This window comes from Anguilla anguilla, chromosome 4 (genome assembly GCF_013347855.1).
Source record: "Anguilla anguilla isolate fAngAng1 chromosome 4, fAngAng1.pri, whole genome shotgun sequence".
Taxonomy (NCBI): Eukaryota; Metazoa; Chordata; class Actinopteri; order Anguilliformes; family Anguillidae; genus Anguilla; species Anguilla anguilla.
This window is the reverse complement of record NC_049204.1, coordinates 26,945,571-26,970,718: the sequence shown is the minus strand read 5'-3', so window position 1 is coordinate 26,970,718 and position 25,148 is coordinate 26,945,571. Positions and strand designations below refer to the sequence as shown.

Sequence of the window (25,148 nt, the reverse complement as noted above, 5' to 3'; positions counted from 1 at the left end):
CAATTAGCCTAACAATTGTTGTCTCTAGCAATGTTGTTGTGAAAGCTCAAGTACTTGGACAAATCTTTGACTATTGCACCATGTGCTGTTTGAGCACTGTCAAAAGCAGCACAGAGTTGATCTTTGAGATGTAGAGAAAAGGTTTGTAACAGCTTATACTGGTAATGGTTTTCTTAAATCACCGATTTACAGGTTATAATGATATAATGATAGTAACCAGGCAAACAAAAAGACAACATATTCACAGATATGACTGCAAATTGTAATATTAGATATTTATTTCTTAAAAGTTTGGTGAAAGGAGAAAGAGCACAGCAAATGAATTAGGCCTCTTCTCACTTACCATGTGACATTTAGCAGGCCTGTTCTACAGTTACAGTAGAGAAAGTCAAAGTGCAAAATAATTGCCCAAATGATATAAATAGCAGGTCAAGTCTATCCTTGGCATTAAAGGCCAAGGGTGTATAAATTTTAGACCTATGTGTAATGCAGAGGAATGTGCCACACTGCCAAATGACCCACAGTCGGTCTAAGTGTAAGAAACTGGTAGAGTGAGGTCAGCAGGTTCTAATGGGAGGATACAGTTAACACGTTGTACCTGAAATGTAGTAGATTAAACATAGACGCACCCTTTTTAGTCTGAGCAAAGTGTGCTGAACATTTTTCTGAAAGGAATTCAAAGCTCCTGTTACAAAAATATAAAAATACTATTGAAAAACGATATTCATATTGCCATAGCCTTTGATTCTAAAATTGTAAATATTTACGCTAGAAAAAAAGCATGCCCATTACAAATCAAATAAGAGGATGCTGTATATTTAGAAAACAGACAGGGAACAAAATGGAACGATATAATTGCTAGACATATTTTAAACAATTATTTTCAATGTCTGAAGATGAACAAAAAATAATGGACACCTGACAGATATATATTCACAAATTTAAGTATTACATCTACATATTAAGAGATTGATTTCAAATGAAGGTAATGTGATATTCAATGTGATATTCAGATGTTAATAAACTTTAAGAGACTTGTGACAATCGCATTTCAATAAACTTTGAATGTCCTTTTTTTTTTTACTGTAAATAAGCATAAAGTTTACTTTCACTGCACATAATATAAATTATATAAATTAGAAATGCCACAATTATCAATTCTCATGCATTTACCTATAAAACAGTTCACTGTTATTAGTGTTATATATCTGATAACATGAATGAGAAAGCTTTTAAGCAGGTTACTGCATTTCAGTATTGTGTGGCACCTTGCAGCACATGGTTGGTGGTTGCTCTGGGATTCCCCAGAGAGCGACAGTATCGGGATTGTCCCTGTCTCGTGCCACAAACGCCACTCCTCTCCGAAGTCTGCCTGTACCAGCTGTGCCTGATGCATTCTGCTCTGATGCAATGACTGAACTTCAGCTGGTGGACTGCAGTGTGAAAATAAGTGTTGGCTGGGAGTAGACACACTTCAGGGCAGAGTGCATAGTTGTCTGTGAACTGACAGGGTACGCTGCACTAATCACACACACTTCTGAGTATGACTGAGTGTTCTGGACTGGGATAAAAAAAAATTTAAAAAATATTTAAATCTGAGACGAAAGTTGGTTCCAAAAAGATAACCGATTACTTGGGAACAAGTACATGGTAACAAGGTGGTAATGATTACATGAGCACAACATTCCAGGCTAAATGCACCTTGCTTGTTTAAAAGCCATCAGTGTAGTGTCTGGGATTTAAGACACAATGCTTTCAACACAGTGGTAGGTCCACTCCTGTTTCTCATTGATGGGGAGAACATGTTGGCACACCTAAGGAAGGATCAGACAACCCTGGTTATGGTTATATACACTCACTGAACACACAACAGCAGTGGTAGACATGTGCAAAAATACTGATTTCTGTCAGTTCAGTTTGACTAACATTAAAGACAAAGAAAGCAAAAAGGGGGAAATACTGAACAGACAATGAAGTTGGTGATACATTTGGACACAAATTTCTCTGAAGCTATAAGCAAAATCAGGAAAAAGACAGACGTGAGGGGATTTTTAATGTCCTAGTTGTTTCTGTGCTGGACTGGAGAGATTGACTGTGAGAAGTATGAACTCTTCCTTTTCTTTCACTGCAAGTTCCCCTTAGAGGGGAAACAGAGCGTGAAATGCAGCTCTCTGGCCAGCCACACCGACAGGCTGCCAGCTCCCAGTAACTCCAGTGAATACTGTGCCAGTGCAGGACTGCCAATCAATACCTCCGTGAACTTTTCTTTTCGACTTGAATTGCATACAGTATGTTTTTGACAAAACTTACCTAAACGTTCAAATGAAAGGCTATGCCGTTAAATGTTACAGCAGGATATTAACTGAGTTGACCCACATGCTAATCCTAACAATTACTATTTGGTGGCAGAGTAACGACAGATTCAGTTTGGGGTGAGACTAGCCAAAATAATTATGTGACTCACAGAATGCTATGGTGTTGCCCTGAGTCACAAACAATTTTCATAGCATTTACTAAGCTGATAGCCCTACAGCAATGGTTACTTTCACACCAAACAACAATTTCATATTGATTTCATGTTGGAATTCCAATATCATAATAATGAACATACATATCACGAAAGACTAATCCCTGAAATACTGCCTACACCAGCTGTGCAACAAGCTCTGCTTTATGGCACAATGGTTGCACAAAAACATTACAAAACCCACGTCATGTGTGGGCTAGTCTGTGCTTTACCAAATTACAAGAGAGGATACTCAAACAGTGGAAGTGGACTACAACTGAGCCATGGTGTTCCAACTTGAGAAAATAAAAAAGAAGAAAAAAAACAGGAGGAGGGGTGTCATAAAAAAACATTTTAACTCCATTTAAACTTCTCTGCTTTACTTCTATAATAATCCATCAACATCAGCGTTGGATGGAGAGTAAGCCATTAAAAAAATTCTGCACACATATACAGAAGTTTAAATAAATTCTAAATGGTCAGTAATGGATTCTTACTGCAGTATAAATGTTCTGGGAGCTAGACAATAGGTTTCTCACCATTTTGGTTCTTGCAGGGACCTCCACAGCAAACACACTCATGCCTCTACTGCTAATGCAGTTCTTACTCTGCTCGCTGTTCACATGCACCGTCACTTTGTGGCTGGACTGCAACAAAAAGGAGAGAAAAGGGGAAACCACAGTTACTTACAAATGAGTTTCCACTCCAAAAACATGACACGAATGCAAATATCCAAATGTAAGGCTCTGTATTTCAGTGAAGTTACTTTATACTGAAGCAGAAAAAATGCACTTCATTGAGAACACAGCACATAATTTAAATACGAGTCATAGATAGCGGTGTGTTGAATACTCAGGTCAGAATAATTGCACAAAAAATAGGCAGAAAACAGGACCTGGCAGTTATATACATCCATCATGTGCATAAATAAAATATAAATTTCTGGACATAAACCACTGTTGCTAATTAAAACACGCAAAGTGGGTTCCAATCCCATCTTAAAGTTAAACTAAAGAATAACATATGTAGGAACAGTTTTGCATTGCATCAAGTTTACAGTATATATTAATGGCTAATGAGTTATTATATATAAAATATTTAGCACCTATTTTGCATGTTCTTACTTTGAAAAGGTTAACCACTTCCTGTATAAAGCTTTTGAAGGAGCTGTCCATCACCAACTTGCAGCATTCTCTACTTGATTGAGTCCTAATGGGATTTATTCTCACTAAGCTGAACAGCTTTTCTCTGTACCTGTTCAGCCCTTGTCTTACCTTCTAGATTACTTGGATACTTTCATTACTATAGAACTTAAGCCCACTTCTGTTTTCCTCTAAACTCAATCCATGGGTCATCTCACTGTTTCCCATTGGCTATTCTCCCTTCGTGTCACCTCAGGTGATGCACAACTAGGGCATTCCTCAGCTCTGATTCTCAGATTTCCTTCTTCCTCTTTAAGACTCCGCCGTGGCTGACCTTAAAGCTCTCCCGGTCTCATCTCATTCCTTCACACTCTCCTTCCCTGCTATAGACCTCAAATTGAGTGCTTTCCCTTTCTGTCCCTTTCTGTTACAAAATAATCTCAAGGCCTCGCACTGTTTCATTCTACTCTCAACAAATTTCTTCTTTTCTGACAAATAGTTGCAGGTTTTTCAAAAGTACTTTCAGACATGGTTCCATACTAACAGCTGATTGAAAACTCCTTGCTGAGGTTTTGCACATTTTTGCTTTAATTTACTGTACTTCCCAGTTTCACAGACTTCATTCTTATTCCTTCTCTGCTGCTAATACAGTTCTTTGTAGTTTCTTCAGACTGGCCTCCTTCTGTCCTACCTCTCCCAGGCTGCCCTAACTCTGTTTTTCCATTTCCTTGTTGTACCATATTAAATTCTACAGATCTCGCCTCTCTCCACTAGTGCTGTTTGGCACTGTGATAACTACCCTATTAACTCCTTATTTCAATGTAGTCAGTTACCAACCTATTGATTCTTAGATAGTCCACACTAGGGATGTGGCAGTATGAAAATTTCACGGTATGATAATCGTACTACTCAATATCACGATTTTCGGTATATCATGGTATCAGGTTTTAAGCTAAAAAAATTAATAAATCACACAAAGTTTAGAACTCGATCTGTTTATTTATGGATCTGCGGATTTTTAAAACCATTTTAATTGAAAAATAAAACAAAAAATGCAACTGAATAGTTCACTCCTTGTAATTGCATATTTAAAATAATGAAAATCCTTTTTCCTGAATCCAAAGTGAGCCCACGCGGATGAACGAGTTCGCTTTTTGGGGGGATATATGATTCTTCATTACAGTCGGTATCAGAATCAGCGTCAGACATCGCAAGTGTTGTAAGAGACTGCAAACGGAGATGCCGTGTAGCTGTATAACAGCTGGCTAGCCAGCGTTGCCAGGTGGGAAATATTAAACTATCGTACTGGAGGCTTACAATTATCGGATTTTAAAGAAAACTATCGTACACAGCCAAAAAAGAGAAATCCTAGGTGTAAATATGTAATTTCACAAAAATAGCGTATTTGTTGTAAGCAACAACCTTGTTTGACTCGCCTACTCACATACTTCAGCCATTGAGTGCAATACCAACAGCCACAAAGGGGAGAAACATTTGCGCACCACATACGCTGCGTGGAAGCAGGCAACTTCCTGGACCCTACTCAAATGAATGAGACTCACACTAAAAAGCCTGGTCTAAGGATAATGTCAAATAGCCTACAATTAAATCGCAATCGCTCAAACATGTAATAATTATAATTGAGAGCTGTAACGTTACAACTCATCAGCATGGAAACAGCAGTTGTATAAGTCATCAGTGTAGAATTATAACATTATGCTGTGTCAATGTATTTAATATGCTGTATCAATATTTGTTTGTTCTTGTGAAAGCATATCTCTTTTCAAAACGTCTGAAAAGTCTCTCTGCATAACTGGCCCTAGGCCTACTTAGTCTGTGAGTTCAATTTCAACCTCAGTTCTTCCGACGACTTTGTCTTTGCCTCTCCCCTGCTTTCACCGGACTCCTCGGCACTCATTTATCTAGTTTTTTACATAAACGAAAAGAAGAACATCGCTGGTAATTTGTAGGTAGCAAGCTAACTTGCATTTTACATCAGAAAGAACGAGCGGAAGAACGACAGCCGTGCAGCTGCTCGCTCCCGTGGGGGCACACACGTCATGCATCAAGCATAATGATTGGCTGAAAAGACACAACCTGTGTTTTTAAATGACTTTGCCTCTAAATACAGATCTAGGATCAGATTTCATTATCTCAATTCAGGTCCAGTATATTATTTAATATGGGTTATTTAGATATTTTATCAGGGTAATGGTTGGGGGAAAAAATTCCCTGCATGAAAATAGCTTTTGTCACGTGATATACTATCACGGTATTACGGTACGTTTATGATAGTACTATTTCATATTTGAATTTTACAGTATATCGTCATACCGGTATACCGTCACATCCGTAGTCCACACCTTTATTCTGACTACAACGAACATTAGAATTATTACTTTCAGATCTCTACATCTAAGATACATTATACATCCAATTTACTTTTCTTAAATATAAATCTTAAACCCAAATATTTGGCATGTATTAGAAACATATTTACGCAGTACATAAACCAATGTCCGCAGCAAAACATTTAAATATAGGTTTTATGATATTTTGCACCAATTCTGTTTTCCACAAACTTTTTTATGAATTTAAAATATGACCCACCAATGTGAGCACTGGATCCATTCTTTCATTTTTCACATTTCTATTTTTGTTGAACTTCGGCAAACATGAACTTGGAACATGTTCAGTCACACCGAAATAGTTCTTCAATCTGCACATCACCCAGAGCCCATTTTAATCACGCTTCTGCTTTCCCAACATCAGCTCCCAGCTGCCCGAGCCCTCTCAGTGAAATGATTCATATTAATATTACATCAGCAAGCGCAGATGGTGTGAGAAAGAGCTCCCCAGCGCACCTCCAGCAATCCATTCTAACTGAACATGTGTGCCACCTAATGTCCTTCCCCCGTATTAATGAACCTAATGGATTATTCTCTATTTCCTGACACTGCATTGTTCCTGAGGTGGAGCAGCGAATGATTCATGCGGGAGGGGAGGCACCTTGTTGGCGATGACGGAGGAAATCCTGGCCTCGCTTTTGTAGGTGTGGATAATAACGTTTTCGTGGCCCTTGATGGTCTTGGCCTCCCCTTTAGAGATAACCGATCTATGCAGGGCTGTGTTGAGGACCTTGCTGCTGGACTCCAGGTTAATTGGCTGGACGGTGGGCTGGGTTTCCTCCGAATAAACGTCAATGACAAATGGACAGGCCTGGGGTGGAAAAACACATGCAATACACGCACAAAACATCACATTACATTACAGGCATTTACACATCCTTGCTCAAGAGTACAGTGGCAGTGTCCTACTTGGGACCTGTGGCCTTTAGGTTACAAGACTAGTTCCTTACCCATAATACTACACTGCTGCCCCCCCAGACACACACACAATACATCTCCCCTTACAAACATTGCCATTTTGGATTGGCATTTTATTTGCAAAGCTGCACGCACATTCTTTTAAATAGCAATATTAAAACACAATGAGGCCATATCATATGCACTCAACAGCCCTGATAAGCTTGTGCAGCCATATAGCACTGACACTGACAGCGCTGCTCTCTGGGCGGAGCTGCGGTATTCACCTCCACCATCTCCAGGCCTCGGCTGTAGCCCATGGACTCCAGGGTGACCCACAGATCCGCGGTGTCCCCCTCGCGGTCGTTGGCCTCCATGAGGTTGAGCTCCATGAAGCCCTGCCTCGTCAGCTCGTTCTTTTTGGTGTCAAAGTTCTCTGCAGAGCAGCAGATGAAGTTCCGGTGAAATACTGCGCAGTAATAATGGATGCCCTCCGGCACACATCTGTTCTTCCACACACTTCTACTCAGGACGCTCTGCATCCTGCTCTAGTCTCTACTGCTTATTCTGTTGCATTTACAAACAACGCCTGCACAGTTTAGCATGCAGGACAGGTGTGCAGGGTGGCAATTTAAATTATATGGTTTCACTAGCAGACAGCACACTGGCACATTAATCACCAGTAAAAAGAGCTGTCAACGCAAGACTCCTGTAAAGGTTACGTTACTCTTGTCGCCCTGTTCTCATATGCTAACTCAACTGTCTGTCTGCTTGTCTGTCTGTCTGCCTGCCAGTCTGCTTGTCTGTCTATCTATCTGTCTGCCTGCCAGTCTGCTTGTCTGTTTGCCTGTCTGTCTGTCTGTCTGCTTGTCTATCTGTCTGCCTGCCAGTCTGCTTGTCTGTCTGTCTGTTTGCCTGTCTGTCTGTCTGCTTGTGTATCTGCTGCCTGTCTGTTAGTCTGTCTGTCTTTCGGTCTGTCTGACTGCTTGTCTGTTTGTCTGCCATGCTGTCTGACTGCTTGTCTGTCTGCATGTCAGTCTGTCTGTCTGTCGTCTGTCTGCCTGCCCATCTGTCAGTCTGCACGAGTGTGTGATGTCACCTTTGCAGACGGCCCAGGCGTCCTCGTCACACTTCTCCCCGCTGGTCCTCTCCTCAAAGAAGTTGTACTCCTCCAGACTGAGCAGCCCGTTGCCGTCCAGGTCGATCACCTCGAAGATGTCCGAGAGCGCCGCCCTGCGGGACAAACAAGGAGCTGCGTGTTACCATGCAGCAGGGTAACGCGCCCCGGACCCCCTCCCTCTGCACACGCCGGACCCCTTCCAGAGCCACATTCGGCTTCCCTCCCTGTACCTGGGTAGGGCGGTTCCTCTCCTGAGCAGGCCCCTCCCCCATGAGGCCCACCTGAACTCTTTGGTGAGAGCCAGCTCCCCAGCGTCGGTCCTGTACACCAGCTGGGCTGTCTTCAGCGCCGGCGCCCTGCTCCTCCTCAGCCTGCAGCCCGTGCTGAAGGGCAGGATGTGGTAGGTGCCCGCACTCAGTTCCCCCTTCCAGCCAAACTTCTGTCAATCAAAGGAAACAATCAGGCCACTGCAGGGCAGAGTGTACATGCAGACAAGAGCCCGCCCACAGAAGCTGTCTATCACAGAGAACCTTGCTGATGTCACAATGCGCTGCTAAATAAAGTGCTCCAGACAGCGCTGCTGGTTTGGCAGCGGCTGTGGAAATACTCAAACTGGCTGGGAGGCGTAAGATCTGCCGCCGTACTACTACAGACTGCCTTATCGCATTCTGTCAGTCAGCAACATGCAGAGCAGTCATGATGAGGGACTCACAGTATGTCTGCACCCTGCGAAATGCCACTTAACAACTCTAGTGTGCTGTGGACACATCACACCACACACACACACACACACACACACACAGATGTTTGTGCCGCAGCCAGGCACAGAGGGCATTTTTCACTGAAGTTTGTTGAACATAGGTTGAACTCCCCAACCGTAGCTGGCTAACGAAAATTTGGAAATATTTTGTTTCAATTTATGCCACTTTAATCAACCTCTAGAAGATATTTGCCTCTAGAAGATATTTTAGAGGATAGCGATGTAGACAGCCTACATTATGTGCATAGAGCAACACATCACTTACAGTACAGGCAGGCAATTTCACTAGGCACCTCAACACTTTTTGTGCCCAACAGATCTGCAACATACAACTATGTGTCATTTTTCAAATTAAAAAAGAATAATTTTGCCAGAAAGCGACTAATTTGTATTCGTGATTCCACCGCTCCGATCAACCCCAATCCTCTTTCATTTCATATCGCTGAGATTGTACTGCAGTAGGGGTAAGGTCTACTGTGGACACACACACACACACATACACACACATACACACATGCACTAGGGGTTAGCAACTATAAAGTCAATTGTGTGTTTCAGTCCAGTTTTATTATTTATGTACATGGATGCATTAACTATCTGGCTAGTGGCTATATAAAATAATTGACATTTGTGATATAAATATTTCTACCAACATGAGGAATACCATGAAATATACTTAGGCTTAGAATAAAAACACTTTTAATGTATCTCTATATATTCATTTCCTTGGTGGAGTAAAGAAATTACATCATGCATGACAGGATAGAATGAAAAATAGGACACAGAAAACATAATAAGTCTGACAGTATATAAAGGGTCTTGGTGGCATGAATGTAGAAAGATTCAATCAAGCAGGAAAACAGCCTTAAGGTCAGACCTGCCACAGGGAAACAGCCACTCACCTCTTTGTCTCTCTGCTCTGTGAAACACACCAGGTTTGAGTCTTCCTTCGTCTTGTTTGCAGTCACAAGGAAAAGAGCAGTGTCCACCTTCATCCAAGAGGAAGGCCTTTCTGGAAAATTAAAAAAAAGATCAGGTAAAGCCCTGGACCAGAAACTACGGTAGAAATTCTTTATGTCCCTAAGCTTTTATAAATGGCTGGTGCTATTTCCTTAGAAACAGACATTTCTCTTAAACCCTGATGTTAACTGTGCTTCTCTGGTATGTGTTTGTCAGTCCCACGGTAAGGGCTTAAACCCTGATGTTAACTGTGCTTCTCTAGAGCAGGTGTGTCAGTCCCACGGTAAGGGCTTAAACCCTGATGGTAACTGTGCTTCTCTAGAGCAGGTGTGTCAGTCCCACGGTAAGGGCTTAAACCCTGATGGTAACTGTGCTTCTCTAGAGCAGGTGTGTCAGTCCCACGGTAAGGGCTTAAACCCTGATGTTAACTGTGCTTCTCTAGAGCAGGTGTGTCAGTCCCACAGTAAGGGCTTAAACCCTGATGGTAACTGTGCTTCTCTAGAGCAGGTGTGTCAGTCCCACGGTAAGGGCTTAAACCCTGATGTTAACTGTGCTTCTCTAGAGCAGGTGTGTCAGTCCCACAGTAAGGGCTTAAACCCTGATGTTAACTGTGCTTCTCTAGAGCAGGTGTGTCAGTCCCACGGTAAGGGCTTAAACCCTGATGGTAACTGTGCTTCTCTAGAGCAGGTGTGTCAGTCCCACGGTAAGGGCTTAAACCCTGATGGTAACTGTGCTTCTCTAGAGCAGGTGTGTCAGTCCCACGGTAAGGGCTTAAACCCTGATGGTAACTGTGCTTCTCTAGAGCAGGTGTGTCAGTCCCACAGTAAGGGCTTAAACCCTGATGGTAACTGTGCTTCTCTAGAGCAGGTGTGTCAGTCCCACGGTAAGGGCTTAAACCCTGATGGTAACTGTGCTTCTCTAGAGCAGGTGTGTCAGTCCCACGGTAAGGGCTTAAACCCTGATGGTAACTGTGCTTCTCTAGAGCAGGTGTGTCAGTCCCACGGTAAGGGCTTAAACCCTGATGGTAACTGTGCTTCTCTAGAGCAGGTGTGTCAGTCCCACGGTAAGGGCTTAAACCCTGATGTTAACTGTGCTTCTCTAGAGCAGGTGTGTCAGTCCCAGGGTAAGGGCTTAAACCCTGATGGTAACTGTGCTTCTCTAGAGCAGGTGTGTCAGTCCCACGGTAAGGGCTTAAACCCTGATGGTAACTGTGCTTCTCTAGAGCAGGTGTGTCAGTCCCACGGTAAGGGCTTAAACCCTGATGTTAACTGTGCTTCTCTAGAGCAGGTGTGTCAGTCCCACGGTAAGGGCTTAAACCCTGATGTTAACTGTGCTTCTCTAGAGCAGGTGTGTCAGTCCCACGGTAAGGGCTTAAACCCTGATGGTAACTGTGCTTCTCTAGAGCAGGTGTGTCAGTCCCACGGTAAGGGCTTAAACCCTGATGGTAACTGTGCTTCTCTAGAGCAGGTGTGTCAGTCCCACGGTAAGGGCTTAAACCCTGATGTTAACTGTGCTTCTCTAGAGCAGGTGTGTCAGTCCCACGGTAAGAGCTTAAACCCTGATGGTAACTGTGCTTCTCTAGAGCAGGTGTGTCAGTCCCACGGTAAGGGCTTAAACCCTGATGTTAACTGTGCTTCTCTAGAGCAGGTGTGTCAGTACCACAGTAAGGGCTTAAACCCTGATGGTAACTGTGCTTCTCTAGAGCAGGTGTGTCAGTACCACAGTAAGGGCTTAAACCCTGATGTTAACTGTGCTTCTCTAGAGCAGGTGTGTCAGTCCCACGGTAAGGGCTTAAACCCTGATGGTAACTGTGCTTCTCTAGAGCAGGTGTGTCAGTACCACGGTAAGGGCTTAAACCCTGATGTTAACTGTGCTTCTCTAGAGCAGGTGTGTCAGTCCCACGGTAAGGGCTTAAACCCTGATGGTAACTGTGCTTCTCTAGAGCAGGTGTGTCAGTCCCACGGTAAGGGCCTTTACCGTCCTCCTGATTGAGGTTGAGAGGCCGGATGGTGAGGAAGACAGTGCTGGTCTGGGGGAGGTGGAGTCGGTATTGCAGAGACACAATCCCACCATCCTCTTCCAAAAAGAAGCAGCCTTTAGTACTTGTATGATGCCAAGTCTGCAGCAGACAGAAGATAATAGACACTGTTTGAAAGCGTAAAGTCCATAAATGAAAAAGTGCAAGTTCATTTTTATAGAACAGTTAAGCAGGAGGGCAGAGTTCGAACTTTTCTTGAAACAGTCTGGACCCAAATTATGGTAATAATTACACTAAAATAACTGTTCTGAGCTTTTATTATATCACCATTATGATTATGAAACAAGGACATTTTGAATCAACTAGTATGATAGATAATAGTTGTTATAAGTGTGAGATATAAATGTGTAAACATATGGCATTGTTATAAAAGCAATCAAAACTAATTACATTGTAAATTGCAATTAAAAATATGTGCATCCCTCTGCCACTTGGTATGTCATTATAATAATTTCAAGAACAAGGAGACAATTACTCCTTACACATATTGTTGCATTTCCTCACAGGTATCTACGACTTGCACTATCATAACATGACCACAAGATGGCACTACAGTAATGCAAATTTCCAAACAAAGGCAAACCAGCAATAGAAAACAGATGAACTCTGCAGTGTAGATTAAAATTTGTACACTACACAAATTAAAATATTTCTAGCTTCCTATCAAAAACAGAAACATGTTCAGTAAAACAGGAGGAAAAAGAGCTACTGTTATTAAGGAAGAGAAAAACTGTCATACCATAATATGTGGGAAACATTTACAACCCAATGTACATACTGTGATTTATGTCAGTATTCTACCAGGAAATTCTAAAATATATGGGTTAATGTCATTATGGGAGACTGTTTCAGAGAAAAATCATATATGACTAAACATATCACAAAGCAATGTATTTTTACTACATTCTTTATAGTGAGTAAAGTCTGTTTGAAAAAAATCTTCATTTGAAAATGACGCAAAATGTAATAAATTTTGATATCCTGTTTAAATTTTGAGAGATTGGTTTTTAACCCATTGGAGAGTCTTTTCAGGTAATGTAGTTATGGAATAGTACACAGAATTTGAGACCCTTATTGTGTAGAATGGCTTTATACATCTTTTTTGATGTTCAATAAATCATCAAGTTAAACAAAGACATAAAATAAATGTGGCAGGAAATGACATTTCTTTACAAAAGCTATTTACTCAGAGTTATTCTGTTAGGTTGTGAAATATCAAACCATAACACTTCAGTGGTTTGTACACCAAATATCAAATGAAGCAAACTGCCCAAGGCACAAGGCCACTTTAAAGACTCTGAAATAGAGTCCCTCAGAGATGGGCCAACCGGACGGCTAATACAGAGCCGTGTCACTTCCTCCCGTTCGCCTCCCTGATTTACTGCGCTTTTAAAGCCACGGCGCCCCTTCCCTCAAAAACATAACCCACCCGTTCCCCGCTCCCAATTATCACTTTAGGTCGCCGCGGCGCAGGCAGCGGTAAAAGAACTTTCCAAAGTAATCTCATAGCGCACATTCTTTACGCCACTCCTGGCCTTTTCCAATTTCCGCGCTTTGACATGTACGCCCATTACTTTCTGCTGTAAGAAAACCAGTAGAGGTTAAGTCAAAAAGAGTGAAAACAAAGAGGAGAAGATCAATATCAACACTCTATACATATCGACTCGGAGTAAATTTGGTCCAACAGGCCTCGGAAACCCCAGAGCTATGCAAGGCCTGGAAATTTTTTTTTCTTGACGTTCAACATTTTTTATAAGAAACCGCACGGCGTTCGCATTCGTAGGCAAAAGAAACGGCCTCCTCCCACACACGCTGCACAGAGTCCGAGCACAGTAAGACGCATTTCATCAGGGTGTGTGGTACCTGAAGAGACTTGGGCTCTGACAGATGGCCACTCTTAGTGCTGCTGGCTGCCATGGTGATGTTAGTGGACGCCGACGTTCGCCGACTGCGAGCCGAAGAGGGGCGTGAGGAAGACCTGCCCTCCGCTGGACCGAACCGGCGAAGCACAAAAACACTGAGCGTCAAGGCTGGCAGACCGAGGTTTACTGAAAACATTTACAAGGAGCAGACGCCTAGTTCAACCCTTTGATTAATGAAGCACGCTAAATTACAAAGGCACAATCACGGGCCTTCCTATTCATTATAATCCACGCCTTTCTCACTACAACTAATTGAAATGAGAAAAGATCAATTTGGTAATGAATTGGCTGATTGTTAAACAGCTCTTCGGTCTGCAGAGAGTGAGTGTGGAATTAGGCGATATGACCAACAGCAGGGCACCCGATGCACGTATGATATTAAATCACTCAATCATGTCACACATCTGCTTTGAGACCGTAAGGCTGGATGGTTTTTGCTGGGATGTGGATTGCAGAGATGCACTTCAAATGTAATTTGTAAGAAATTAGAACCTAGTCAGAAAACAGAACAATACTTATATTTAAGGACTTCTGTTCTATTTGCATTTCTCTGCCTATAGATATACTAATAACTAATACCAAAATGATGGGGCATACAAGCCAGTGTCAGTGGGAAAATGTAAAAGGAATGAATCAATATTTCAAATGGGAACAATAATGTTATAATCCAGACACTATTTAGAAACTAATTTGTTTTTTCAACCCTCATTTGAGAGTCGTCCTTCACGTGGCTCGCTAATCCCTCTGAGCCACTGCAGGGGTCACCCAATCAATAACACGAGCGCAGACTGACCAGCGCATCTACAGCCTGCTCGTCTCCTGTCCTCCACACAGCCTGGCTGGAGGCACCTCATAAGCAACACAAAGACAAGCAGCTCCCACTGCCTGCCTTTCGTTCCTTCTGACAGGGCTTATTTCAACCATTCATTCTGATGGGGCTTTAGTCATACAAGTATTTATTTGCTTCTCTAGATAAATTAAAACGAGACCGCTTATCAATATCAGCTCCGCTGTTCATTTCCTTGGTGAAGCCCACTGTTTCTAGCTACACCTACACAAGCGGACCGTCTCGGGGGACGTGTGGGGCTTTAAAGCAGCCGTGAAGGGGGCTTACCTTTCCTTGGCGTGGCGTCCGGCTCTGTTTTCTGTGGGGCCTCGGGTGCTGCGGGAACGGCCTGTGACGCAGAGTCCTTCAGGGAGATCTCCGTCTGATTGCCAAAGTTCTGCTGCTTCAGCTTGGCGTCAGACTCCAGCTTCTCCACGGCCAGCGTCTGACAGCGTCCTGCGGTGGACACCAGCAGCCTGCAGAGCTGAGCACCACACAGCGAGGTCACTGTGTTGTGTCGTACTCTAAGGGTGAAACACGCTACACGCGTAATGGCACTGGGGTCCTCCAAAAGCCACGGCCTACAGGCCTTCCCTTCGTTTATTTATTTAGAACAAACGACCTTGCAGAGCACTGTGCCAATTTACACTCAGTGGTTGACTGGCATTACTCATAACCAATCATAGCAAAGTTTTGTAAATCCTTCCCTGCTGTGGCTCCATCTCTATAATGATCTTTTGAAAGTGATGGGAAAAAAGCAAACCTAAGAAACATGCAACGATCTTAGTCTTACCTGTGTATAGTCTAACTTCCCATCTTTATTGGACCCAGCTAATGACAAAAACTGATTAACCTCCTCAGGACTCATCTTTTCACCTCTCTGTGAAAGGAAAGCAAAAAAAAAAAGATTTAATTATAATGAATTACCAGAAAAACCAAATGATCAAATCATCATACTAGTTGACAACAGTTATAGCAAGAGACTTGGATTTTACTCACCGAAGTGAGAACTTTATAGAGTTCACTGTGTAAAACATATCCCTGACCACTTAGATCTAGTTTTCTGAAGGCCCTCAGCAGCTCACTTTCTTCTGTTGGTTTCTCTTTTCTAAGAATTTCACAGAAGTCATCAAAGTTCAGTTTTGTGGTTCTCTCTGTCCAGAACTTTTCCAGGGTCTTCTGGGACGGGTTTCTGCCAGCCTGTTGCAAAACTGAACAAAGTCCTGTATTTTAGGGAAAACTATCTTATTTGTAGAATTAACAGTTATAGAGGACTACGGGGTCACGGTTGTAGCTAGGCTTACCCGTGACATTGTTACTTAAGAGCGTAGACACTCAGAGTCAGATAGGGGTTTTACTTCAGAACGTTACTACACCGAAGATGGAGACTTCATTGTCAAATCGAAAGTATGTTAGATGTTTAGTGTTTATTACATTAAGTATGACTGAATAGACTCCCAAACCGTGAACGGTATATACAACACAAAAAATATATAACATTGCAATGTACATTTACTGTTTTTTATTTCATATTTGCTTACCCAGACACAGTTGCTCCTTTGAGGTTATATTCGCTAAACTAGATCTTAATACCGCCAGGTATGCAGCCCTGCAATTGATGTAGAATATCTCTTCGGTGCTCAGAGATTTCTGCATTGCTAGACAATGCCACAGACGACGTTATTCAGAATATGAGGATATTTTGGCTAGCTAGTTAGTCAGCCAGCCAACACATTAACTGTATAGCTGACTAGTTAGTAGCTAGCTATGAGGAGCTAGCTAACTTATAACATCAAATGCGCCGAATTACCAAATGCTCATCAGAATTATTATGTATTGTGTAATGTCAAATATAATTAATTAATATGTATGATGGGTCAAGATTTTACTCGATAAAGTAGTACGATATCTAGCTCCTATCTAATGATGCAGCATAGTGGCAGCTAACTAAATTGCTCACTATCTTCATGTCATGTACAACGCTCCGTGTACTCGTTGCTGTGTAAACAATCAAACGTGTGCACCATAACCGACAGTGCAAGAAAAAGCAATATAGTTCCTCCTTGTATTTTGGTTAGCTACCGTAGGTTAAACGAGCTCAGATTGAGCAGAACTAGTCATACACCGATAACAATGCTATATTATTTTTGTTGTTAGGAATAAAACAAAAATACTCGAAGGTATTTTGTAAAATCCTGGCAAAAGATGTAAGTGACATTGGTGTTTCCGATGGACAAAATATATCGCCGTACCGCGCCACTTTTGTACCACTCAGTTCGCTGAAGCTCCGTGAAGCTAGCAACAATTAGACTTCCTGTATATAAGTTCCAGTAAAAACTTACGGTGAGTTTCTATCAAAATACAAGCACAGAATTAACGTTAATAGTGTTCATTAGTCCCGAAAAATAACATTACAGTGACCACGGTTTCTGAGCTTTGATAGAGACTTACCTTTATTTAAAAACATTTCAAATACAATTTGTGCACAATCGCTAGCTACTAGCTTCTATCTTGCTATTTGGCCGGTTTAAATTACTGGCTTGCTGTTTGGCTGGTTTAAATTAAGCTTGTAATATTACTTTGTATGTATATATTTTTTTATACCAGCGTGATTTTCCTGAAAGTACTGCGTAATATTAAAGGTATGGGTTTATATATGAGTATATCATGTGTAATTATATCCAACTGTATTAGTTACAAGTAAAAAAAGACAAAATCGCACTTATCATTGCATTTACCGAGCTTTTAGTTTAAAATCCTCTAACCGGAAGTCTCCGATTGTTGCCAGCTTCACGGAGCGGTTCGCTGATGTTATCAGCTGCTTTGTCACAAATGTAGTATTCGGGTTGCTTCAAAGAGAAAACAATGCCGTAAGTGTATCTTTGGTTTGATTTTTTTCAATGTAGTCATTTGAGTCCACACGTTCGTACGAAGTGGACTGAATGATTTACATGAGCTAGTTGTTACCTAACTTTAGCTTACGTAAGTTAAGTTTTGTATCGCTACACTAACATCTGGTCATTTTTCTTCCAGAGTAAAAAGAGCGCTTCATTTAGAAGAGAAGGAAAACGTGAGTAGATGAACCTAGCAATCTTATTTTATTAACGTGAAATGTTGAATTGGGGCTTTAACCAAGACAAAAGTTATTGCTAACAATAATTTATTATTTCTTTATTAAAAACTGGCATGCGTTGTAGTCCACATAATATTCAATAACACATTCGTTTGGCGCCATTAACTAGCACTGAAGCTGAGGAGTTGACCAATCGCCGAATCCAATTCTCGGGTAGGCTACAGTGGATTCTTGATCGCACAAACACGTTAGTTGTTGCCAATGGCACTGCGACTTATTGCGAAAAGGATCTCTAAATGGATAAAATACAGGGCAGCATTGTGTATTTTCAGTCAATTTGTATTAATTAAAATAAAAGGTTAATTTGGTTTCAAATAAATGAAAAAAGAAACGGTTAACTTGTACTGCGCAGGCAAGTTCATAACTCTTCTGCTTGAAGCGACTGACATTAGTAGCACACCCTTTATTATAAACCTAGGTCTAGACTAAAAATATGACAAATTACAGTTCAGTAAGAAATGTGTAGTTAGTTGTAACTATCAAAGAGACCACAGGCAATTCTGGAATGAATGACATGGAATTTAAAAACATGTCAATAATCCACAAAGGCCTAGATATTTTACTGGATTCTTGTAGAACTCATGATAAATTCAGAATCTGTTGGTGATTTTTATGAGCACCCTGTGTTACTTGGGCATACATTTTGTAAAATAAAGTCACAATTTGGAGGTTAAAGCACGTGGAGAAATACGAAACCACAAGTGTTTGTAGTACAGCAATAGCAACATTAGACAAGGTGCTGGCACATGGTTATATCATCTAACCTGAACCCAGAATCATTTCTAGTCAAGGTCCCTTTCTCACTTTAGGTTATCATTTGTCTGTTCATAGATCCAAGGAGAATTTTAAAAATCTCAACTAACATTTGTGAATTCAGCATACCTGAAAATAATTAACCAAGATAATTTGCCAGCTAGCTAGATATTAACCTATATATTTAGCTATGGTATTAAACTCGCATGGATATGACTACTTTTATGTAATATGAATATTGTATGCTTGATTTCCCCTTGTTTTCATATTTTCAAATGTAAATTTACATCTCGGTAATCTTAATTGTTCGGTAGATTTTGAATCCTTCCAACCAACATAGAAACCTGTTTTTATCTTGAAATTGTATCATCGCCATTTGTCGCCATTGTATAATAGTGGGCAAAACTGATCAAGGGTTTAAGTTTGTAGATAAATTTAATGTGGAAAGATGTGCAAGATCATAGAATTGTTGTCAAGCAGGTTAATGCAGCTATATCTGTGTGTCTAATTAATACATTCTAAATAAACCCATGTCGTAATAAAGTATGAAACTAAATCATTGTTATATGCAGCAGACACCATCAAAGAGACCTGTGCCAGAGGGGACCTATTCTCCATTGACTGGTACAGGCTTTTTGAGCCCTGCCCCATCTCCTAAAGGTAGCCCCTCCCCCCGCACAAAGTTCTGGCAGACTTACATTTGCTGAATTTATCTTTCTGTATTCTTTAACGCTGTCAGAAACGGCAAGCAAGAGGGAGGTTATATTTTAGGGAATAATATACAAGTATATGAGAAAATGTATTTATTGATGTGAGGCCTCATAAAGTATGTATACCATTCCTGTTTTACTGCTCGGGCATGTCATAAGCCCTGGGAGTCCCAGGAATCCTCCTGCTTTAGATTAAGCAGCAGTATTTCTCATTCTTTATTATCAATAATATCTGTGCTCAGCTTGATTTTTACAGTCTGCTGACATTCAGTACTTTATCAACAGGTCATTTTAAAGCCCGAGGAAAGACTGATAATCCCTCTAAAACACAAAAACCCCAGACAGATGCAGAAAAGTAAGTATCCCTGCGCTGGCATATTAGTAATTGATCTTGGAGTGAGATTATATTAAAGCATGGTAAATATTTAAGTGAATGGTATTTAAGAGGTTTCAACAGATGCTGGAAAAAAAGATCTCTTAGTCAGTGAATATTTTAGTTGCTCCAGTTGCCTGATAGACAATATGAGTAATCTGTATTTAATGACAGGAGATGTAGAAAGAGGGGTATTCATCACTGGGGAAATATAGAGTGATTTACATAGCTCTAAAAATAGTTGAATAAGGTTTGTTAAAGAAAAAAGTCAATTTTTGTCCCCAAAGCATATCACAACGGCTTAATTCAATCCATCATAGCAAGCTTTGAAAAAGACAGATAGTCATTTGAGGGTCTAATTCACTGAACGAATATAACTAGCGTAATTGAATTTTAAATGCTGATATTTCCGTGTAGTAGGAGACAATAGTAACTACAGCATTGGTAAATGTTTTGATCTGATGTGTTTCAAAATCCTTGTAGATTACAAGCCTTAAGATCTCAGATTGAAAGATCAGTGAAAGGTTTTGAAAAGGCAAGACAGCAACTGGAAAAAATAGTGGTATGTATGTCCCTTTTTTAACCTGTACAGTGAATACAGTGCCTGTGCATTAAGATATGTTTCGCTAGTCATATTAAATATAAAAGAGATCAGGCTGTGTCCGTTCTGTGTGGTTTGAGTGAAGTGATCGGTGTCTCTGAATAAAGCCTACAGAGGGCAGTAGTGAGCTGAAGATATTCTTCTCCAGAGGCTCTGCTGACCTGCAGTCTGAACTGCGCAGAAACAGGGAGCTGGGTGAGTGGCAGTTCTCTTACATTGTACTAAATCAGAAGATCTTTAAGGCTGTTGGCAACTGAATATCAGAGTGTATTAAAAAACTGGTGAACAGTGATGTTATACAGTGCTTACATGTATAAAATGTAGAAAGGTATAGTCAAGCCCTTCCCCCCCCTCATTATTTTGGGATTTAATGGTTCTGTGTGTGTATTACACCTTATTTTAAACTGCATTGTCTCCTCATGATAAACGTCTTTTCAGTTGCCCAAGTGGAAGCCCATCTTAAGGGGAGTGGTGCCTGCTCACACCCATTTTAAGGTATGTGGTTTACTGGCTTCACAATTTCATTCTTATTTCATGACAATTGGGATATGCCCTCACAAACATACCGCAAAGGAGAAGAGTTGATCATTAAACTATTTTAATGGTCCAATCGCACAATCAAAATAATACTTGTACAATTACACAATAGCATAATTTTTGCTGTGAGATACTGACGAGTAATGCCTCGTATTATGTTGCTTCAAATTCTGTTATTTTGATTGTGACATTTCCTTGCTTCATGAAAAGAGGGAAAGAAAGAAAACATTTTTTGTTCCACTTAACATGGAACTAGATTGATTTTAGGGTCTCTGGGACTTGGAGGCTATTGTCACATGGGAAGGAGTGAAGGCTTCAGTTCATTTGTGATTGAACAACATTCATTTCACTTTCTATGGTTCTTATGGCTGTTGGGGTAGTGTGTGTTTATATGAGCGGGTGTGGATGTATGTACAAATATGATCTTGTGAAAAAACAACATTTTGGTTTCCTTATACAAACTCCCTTTGTGTGACTGGTGCAGACAGAATTAATTTGATTATTTCAGGGACACATTGCCCCTAAAGCAAAACGATACTTGTGATTCAACAAGACAATGGAGATTTGTCAAAACTGAAAGGATGAATTGTCACAATTTCAGCATGTTTTTTAAATGGGGTTGTCCAAAATTGTTCTAATTGGTTACAGTCAAGACCCTTAAAATATATGTAGTTTGTGGCTAGGCTGGATGGAATGTCACATTTTTATCACATGGCGAAGCATGAAATTAGTCTATTTTGCATAAGCCTACGTACAAAGTGTACAACATTTTCAAGTCAATAGTGGAAGGGAGAATGAAGCTATTGTTGCCTTGGGGCTTGCATTTAGTGTAAACAAACTGTTATTCAAGGCTGTGTAAGAAAACAGTACAGAGTTTGTTAAAGCGTGAAATTCGGACAGATAGCCGTAATACAAACCTATGATGTTATGGAGACGCTGGCTCACACGGTGTAAAATGTTTGTTTTGAGTTGCTGGGAAGAGCTTAAAGTTCACATGCTAAATAAATGGAGGAGTGAATCAGGCTGATTCAGAGAGAGGCCTAGGGGCTCCCAGCTGCTATGGGAAGGGCAGGGATTCTGTTTGGAACAGCCAGAGAAAGGGTCTCATGATCAGCCAGTTTAAGCAAGGTCCTTTTATTTTATTTTTATTTCAATGTGAATGTTTCAACATAAACATTTAAATGTATCATTTGAAGGAAGCTAGATTTTTTTTCTACACAGATTAACTGACTGTATGAGATAACGATTCATTTATACATAATAAAATGTCATACAATCTCATTTTCAAATTGGGACGTTCCAAATAACCATGGATGCTAAGCTGGCTGCAGGTCGCAGTTTTCCTTAAATACCCATATTTATATATACTTTGAGGTCGACTGAATTACACAGCAGTGTCAAAAGAGTTGCGTTGTAAAATTGTATTTACCACAGAGAATCAAGTTAAGATTCAAAACAGAGTGTCTCAAACAAGGACAATCGCTTTCATTTGTAAAAGACCAAAATTGTTGCTGTGTCTAAAGAACCTCAGCAGTGCCTGAGCTATTCATAAATAACACTAGGCCTGTGACTGGTGGTGTGGTTCAGTGGCCATTGAGTGCTCCTGGTGTCCTAGACAGCTGAGTCAATTGAGAAGGATATTTTAACTTTGTCAGACAAACCCTGTGAGACACTCGGAGGTCCCCTCCCAGGCCCCGATCCAGCCACCGGCCCCATCTTAAAGTATGGCCCCTGCGTTAAGAAGCACCCAGAGCCATTCTTTAGGTTAACAGAAGTTTCACTAAGCATTCTTGAGAAGTCACTTTTCCTGAGCAATCAGGCTTTGGGTAGATATAAATTCCCAGGGTTGTCCAGGCATTACAAATCCCCAGGTTCCCAGTATGTGCTGATGACAACAAAATTGAAAAGAAAGACTGTAATAATTCTGAGCAAGTTTCTCTGCAGAAGGTATTGATTATTTGTGTGTGGTGAGAGATTTGGAAAATTCAATTAAAGGAGTTGTGCAAAGGTTTCATAAATTTTCCACCTCCACGCCGTACAGAGACATTGTTATGTTCTAAATCAATGTAGCACTTCACAATATATTTTCTTAGGAGCATAAAAATAAATAACATTTAAACAGTTCTGCTTACTACAGAAACAAATTTTATTTTCTGTGAAGCATTTAGTCATGTATAGGTACCGACTCGCTCACATCTGCTGGGCAGTATCAAATTTTATTGCAATTTTTCCATAAGAAAATCCTATATAATATGAATTTTTAGATGACAAAATGAGGCGAAAGAGGATGGATCAGCAGTATAAAAATTGATCAGCTAATAGATAAGAGCATGTAGTGAGAGATTTGTATGGCAGCCTTAATAGGCTGTATTAAAGAAAGATTCTTTAAAAATGTAATAAAACAGATGGGATTTTTTGCACAACAGGGATGGGCAGCGTAAGGTGTACCTGGCACATCAATTCTGCGGGGCTGAAAGAATGATGGTTCTCATTTGGTCTGAATTCCTGCCTTTATGATTAAACACACAATGACAATTAAAGCAGAGGCCTGTAAATAAGGGACTGCTGTGGTGGGCTGACATCTCTGGGGTCTGGTCCTGCCTCTTCTCGTTAGGGACAGCGGCAGCTCACACCCCAGCCAGCGCCCGGTCTTCTCCTGCTTTTAACAGGCTTTGGTGCTGAACCTAATATCGCAATCACATTTAATGGAAATGTTTACTGGATACGTCACAGGTGGTTTCATTTTACCTAAAATCAAGCGCGCCCAAAATTGATTGACATTGGGTGTTTTGTAGGTACCGTTTTGCTTCACATTGAAATGTTACCTGAATGCCATTAAGCCAATGATAAATTCTGAGTGTTGAACTTGGTGCTGAACTGATTTTTATGTGATTTTTACATGAGGGATATGTAATTCAGTACTGACTTTTGCAGGTTTTGCCAAGCCCGGCAGCTCCTATGAATTCCTAAAATCAAACCAAGGTGATTCTGCTTTTACTGTTCTCACTAGCAACTGCCGAAAATGACATGCATCACAGAGCTCCGGTCTCTTAATTACACATCGCGCGCAGTCCGTTATTCTGAATTTAAACGGTGCCCGCGTCTCCAGACGACCACAACAACCTGAGCAGAGAACCTCCGTGACGGGACGACGTGCTCATGTTAATGTAAATGATCGGCAGTCAGTAGCCGGCCTCCGCTGCAGTCGCTGCATGCAGGTGTTTTTCTCTATTGATCTGAGGGCCGAGGACAGCGTTGGAGGTGTAATGCTGACTGGTGTCTGGGGGCGTCCCCACTCACGTCCACCGCCCCTCTTTTCCATTTACAGGGCTGACGGCTAAACGGAACGGCTCTGCTCCCCCGCGGCGCGGACGCAGACGTACGACGGGTTCGGAGCGCGGATCTTTCGAGGCGTCCAAGAGACTGTCAGTCATCTCGCTCGGCGTCAGAATGAGAGCCGGGCGCTTCAGACACATTTACATTGGGCTTATTTGCGAGAGAGGTCTTTGCCGCCCGTCTGACAAGTGTTGATTTTTCGAATAAACCCCGAACGCATCGCTGCGAAAATAATGTTCTTTTAGCAGTCGCCCCGGTCCCAGTGTGACTGACGCGCAATGAAAGCTCCCCAAAAGGGGCTGGCGGCGCGGGCGGGGCCCACGCTCTTTATTTGGCAGCGCTCGCGAGGGCCGCGGTCGCCGACCTACGCAACAGCTGGTGCCGGGCAGAAAACATTTCCTATTTCTGCCCAAGGTGGATCATATAACTCTCACTTTATCACCCTTGGAGGCCATCTGAAGGACAAAGCACACACACCCATAAACAAAACTAATGTTTTTATATGGCCCCTCCGGAGGTGGGAAAAGAGTCCTCAGCAATCCCGCCACCCCCCCCCCCCCCATGTGACACGGGAGCGCCGAGCGCCCGACCAAGGTCCTTCCGGAAGGGTCACGCCACGGGCCGTGACAAACGCTCGTCGGCCGTTTCCCACTGATTGACGGGAACCGGCGGCCGTCCCTCCCTCCCTCCCTCCCGCCCGCCCTGCAGACCAGCTCCGTCCCTCCCGCGATCCCGCCGAAGCCCCCCCCCGGCCCGGCGGAGCTCACTCTGGGGAACGGCTCTCGGCCGGCCCAGCCGGAGCCTCGTCGCCCCCTCTGTGACCTGATAACATTTATAGTTGTAATGGATTTTTTTAATGCCTGTCATTAACTCGCCCAAAGAGAGGGGGAAAAGAGATTGCTTGTACCTTTTTTCCGTGGTATTTCAGCTTTATGACATTATGTTCGGATATGTCATCTTACATCATTTTTGTTTTAGAGCCCATCAATGCCTTTGTTTTAATGGACAGCGGCCTTTGTGTAGACTTGTATTCAGCGGCTGTAGTGAATTCTATATGATAATAAACGGCTTGAAGACATTGTTTAATTATTGCGCAGGATTCTGAAATACACTTTGAGATTTATTT

General features: G+C 41.7%; 2 protein-coding genes across 5 annotated transcripts in view; one reads left to right on the top strand and one right to left on the bottom strand.

The window, feature by feature from the left end:
* Window positions 1-250: 250 nt before the first annotated feature.
* efcab7 (EF-hand calcium binding domain 7) lies at window positions 251-16,842 on the bottom strand. The gene is made up of 13 exons (XM_035413485.1): window positions 16,121-16,842; window positions 15,579-15,790; window positions 15,373-15,459; window positions 14,868-15,063; window positions 13,695-13,819; window positions 11,771-11,912; window positions 9,736-9,845; window positions 8,355-8,512; window positions 8,053-8,186; window positions 7,241-7,389; window positions 6,658-6,867; window positions 3,046-3,153; window positions 251-1,814 (listed from the first exon to the last, which is right to left on the bottom strand). Exons 1-13 carry the CDS (start codon window positions 16,233-16,235, stop codon window positions 1,740-1,742), a joined length of 1,821 nt encoding a protein of 606 aa, XP_035269376.1. The 5' UTR covers window positions 16,236-16,842; the 3' UTR covers window positions 251-1,739.
* A 488-nt stretch (window positions 16,843-17,330) lies between these two features.
* Window positions 17,331-25,148, top strand: part of si:dkey-148h10.5 (uncharacterized protein LOC107988039 homolog) — a 39,507-nt gene continuing 31,689 nt past the window's right edge. The window contains exons 1-9 of one of the 4 annotated variants that reach the window (XR_004764798.1): window positions 17,331-17,449; window positions 17,613-17,649; window positions 19,038-19,125; window positions 19,461-19,530; window positions 20,032-20,110; window positions 20,257-20,344; window positions 20,588-20,644; window positions 23,621-23,668; window positions 24,015-25,111. Coding sequence is in view for 2 of the 4 variants with exons in the window: in XM_035413489.1 (XP_035269380.1) it covers window positions 17,445-17,449; window positions 17,613-17,649; window positions 19,038-19,125; window positions 19,461-19,530; window positions 20,032-20,110; window positions 20,257-20,344; window positions 20,588-20,643 (423 nt within the window). In the remaining 2 variants the exon portion in view is untranslated. Of the gene's footprint in view, window positions 17,450-17,612; window positions 17,650-19,037; window positions 19,126-19,460; window positions 19,531-20,031; window positions 20,111-20,256; window positions 20,345-20,587; window positions 20,645-23,620; window positions 23,669-24,014; window positions 25,112-25,148 lie in introns of those variants that run through there. The other 3 variants (XM_035413490.1, XM_035413489.1, XR_004764799.1) reach the window with 3 other exon arrangements.

Excerpts from the sequence above, each read along its gene's own strand:
- efcab7 (XM_035413485.1), bottom strand. The coding sequence starts at position 16,235 with ATGCAGAAATCTCTGAGCACCGAAGAGATATTCTACATCAATTGCAGG. Across the intron at positions 15,791-16,120 it reads AAAGGAGCAACTGTGTCTGG|TTTTGCAACAGGCTGGCAGA; the intron begins GTAAGCAAATAT and ends GACTTTGTTCAG. Across the intron at positions 6,868-7,240 it reads GAGGCCTGGAGATGGTGGAG|GCCTGTCCATTTGTCATTGA; the intron begins GTGAATACCGCA and ends TTTCCACCCCAG.